The 1,524-nt window shown below is 34.6% G+C and overlaps 1 protein-coding gene across 1 annotated transcript in view; it reads left to right on the top strand.

The window, feature by feature from the left end:
- Window positions 1-276: 276 nt before the first annotated feature.
- Window positions 277-1,524, top strand: part of URI1 (URI1, prefoldin-like chaperone) — a gene marked incomplete at its 5' end in the record, with an annotated part of 30,448 nt that continues 29,200 nt past the window's right edge. Inside the window, one exon of the mRNA XM_009587175.1 lies at window positions 277-311. Coding sequence (XP_009585470.1) covers window positions 277-311 — 35 coding nt within the window. The remainder of the gene's footprint in view (window positions 312-1,524) is intronic.

The raw sequence follows: 1,524 nt of genomic DNA, 5'->3' as shown, positions 1-1,524 counted from the left end.
TACATCGTGTGTCACCTAATAGTTATGGAGCAGGTATTGTACCAAAATATGAATTGAAAAGCTGTAATTTTTTCTGTGGTTATCAGTCTGCATTAGTGTGTGATAAAGTGTGCTGCTTAAGAACTACCATTCACATGCCTTTGCGCTGACAAATAAAAATGTATATAGAGACACCACCAAATCTGTAAAGCTACTGTTCTAGTTTCTGATGCATTGACATTGCAGCTGTGTGCTTAGCCTTGTTTTTTCATGAGTAGTTATCTGTTTTAATGACAGGTGGTCACTAGCTGCCAAGAAAAAATCCAGCACTGGTAAGTGAAAAATGTTTGATTACATGCCTAAAATATTGATGAGTAACCTAGTTATATTTTAGTAAAGTACTGCTATTTATTCTAGTGATAGCCAAATTCTACTAGCATGTTTTGGGGATTATAGTTAGCGATAGCTCAGAATTACTGCAGTGTACTCTCTTTAAAATGTATGTATTTTACACTGATATCATTACTTTAAATCACAAATACACTGAACCTTGGTGTTTTTACTTCTGTTTTAAATACCCAGCTCATTCGTCATTTTTCCCCAAGTAACCTTGTGGGATGAATGTTGAATTTGCCTGATTGGTGAAAAGGTACTCTGAGGGTAGAATTAATTATTATTCTTGTTTTCTTTCTAACTATGGAGCAAGTAGGGAAATTCTGCCCCCCCCCGCCCCAGATGCGCTAAAACAATGTGAAAGTAATGTTTGCCTGTTTTTTTCCCCCAGTAAAGTATGTGGTAAAGCTTAGTTTGTAATGCTTAGAAAGAAATGGTTTGTTATGTAAAAAAATTATCTCTGGGCACTTTTTTCTCTGTTGGCAATCTATGGTTAATAGAAAACATGCTTAGTAAATAATAGTTTTGTATGGCATCTGAGGAAAACGTACATTTAATGGTGAATGAGATCTTATATTATGAGTTACTGTGAGATATAACAGTTGATCTTACAGATATCAAATTACAATATATCCATGCTGTGTTTACCATGATTTTACTGAGAGAACAACAGGAGCTGTCTTGATTATTGTCTGCAGGGTTATTGCAGAATCGCAGCAACTGCCCCTTTAGTGGTGAGATTAAACCTTTGGTTATACACCATCAAGCATATAATATTTTAAATTTATTTTAAGAGGCTTTTTCTTCATGCCTGAAAGATCTCCAAGCAAATAATTTATATTTAGTATGTATCAAATGTTTTTCATTTAAATGCACATAGGCAGCAAGCACTGGATAAGAGGAAAAAAATCAAGGCAATCTATACACATCATCATATTAAATTCTGACTATTGGCTCGCAAAAATAGTCTAAAACTAATATGTTTCATTTATGTTTAAAATTCAGAGACTGCATTAATTTTCAATAAGGGAAATATTATTGAAGTGCCTACTGGTGCTGCTGTGGTGAAGTCAGGCAGAATATCCCTAGCACACATACTTTCTCAGGAGCTTTGCAGTGTCCATACCAATTTGGTCCCATGTTCTGCATTCT

This window comes from Fulmarus glacialis, unplaced genomic scaffold (assembly GCF_000690835.1).
Source record: "Fulmarus glacialis isolate BGI_N327 unplaced genomic scaffold, ASM69083v1 scaffold31761, whole genome shotgun sequence".
In the NCBI taxonomy this organism is placed as follows: Eukaryota; Metazoa; Chordata; class Aves; order Procellariiformes; family Procellariidae; genus Fulmarus; species Fulmarus glacialis.
This window is presented reverse-complemented; position numbering and strand designations above follow the sequence as displayed.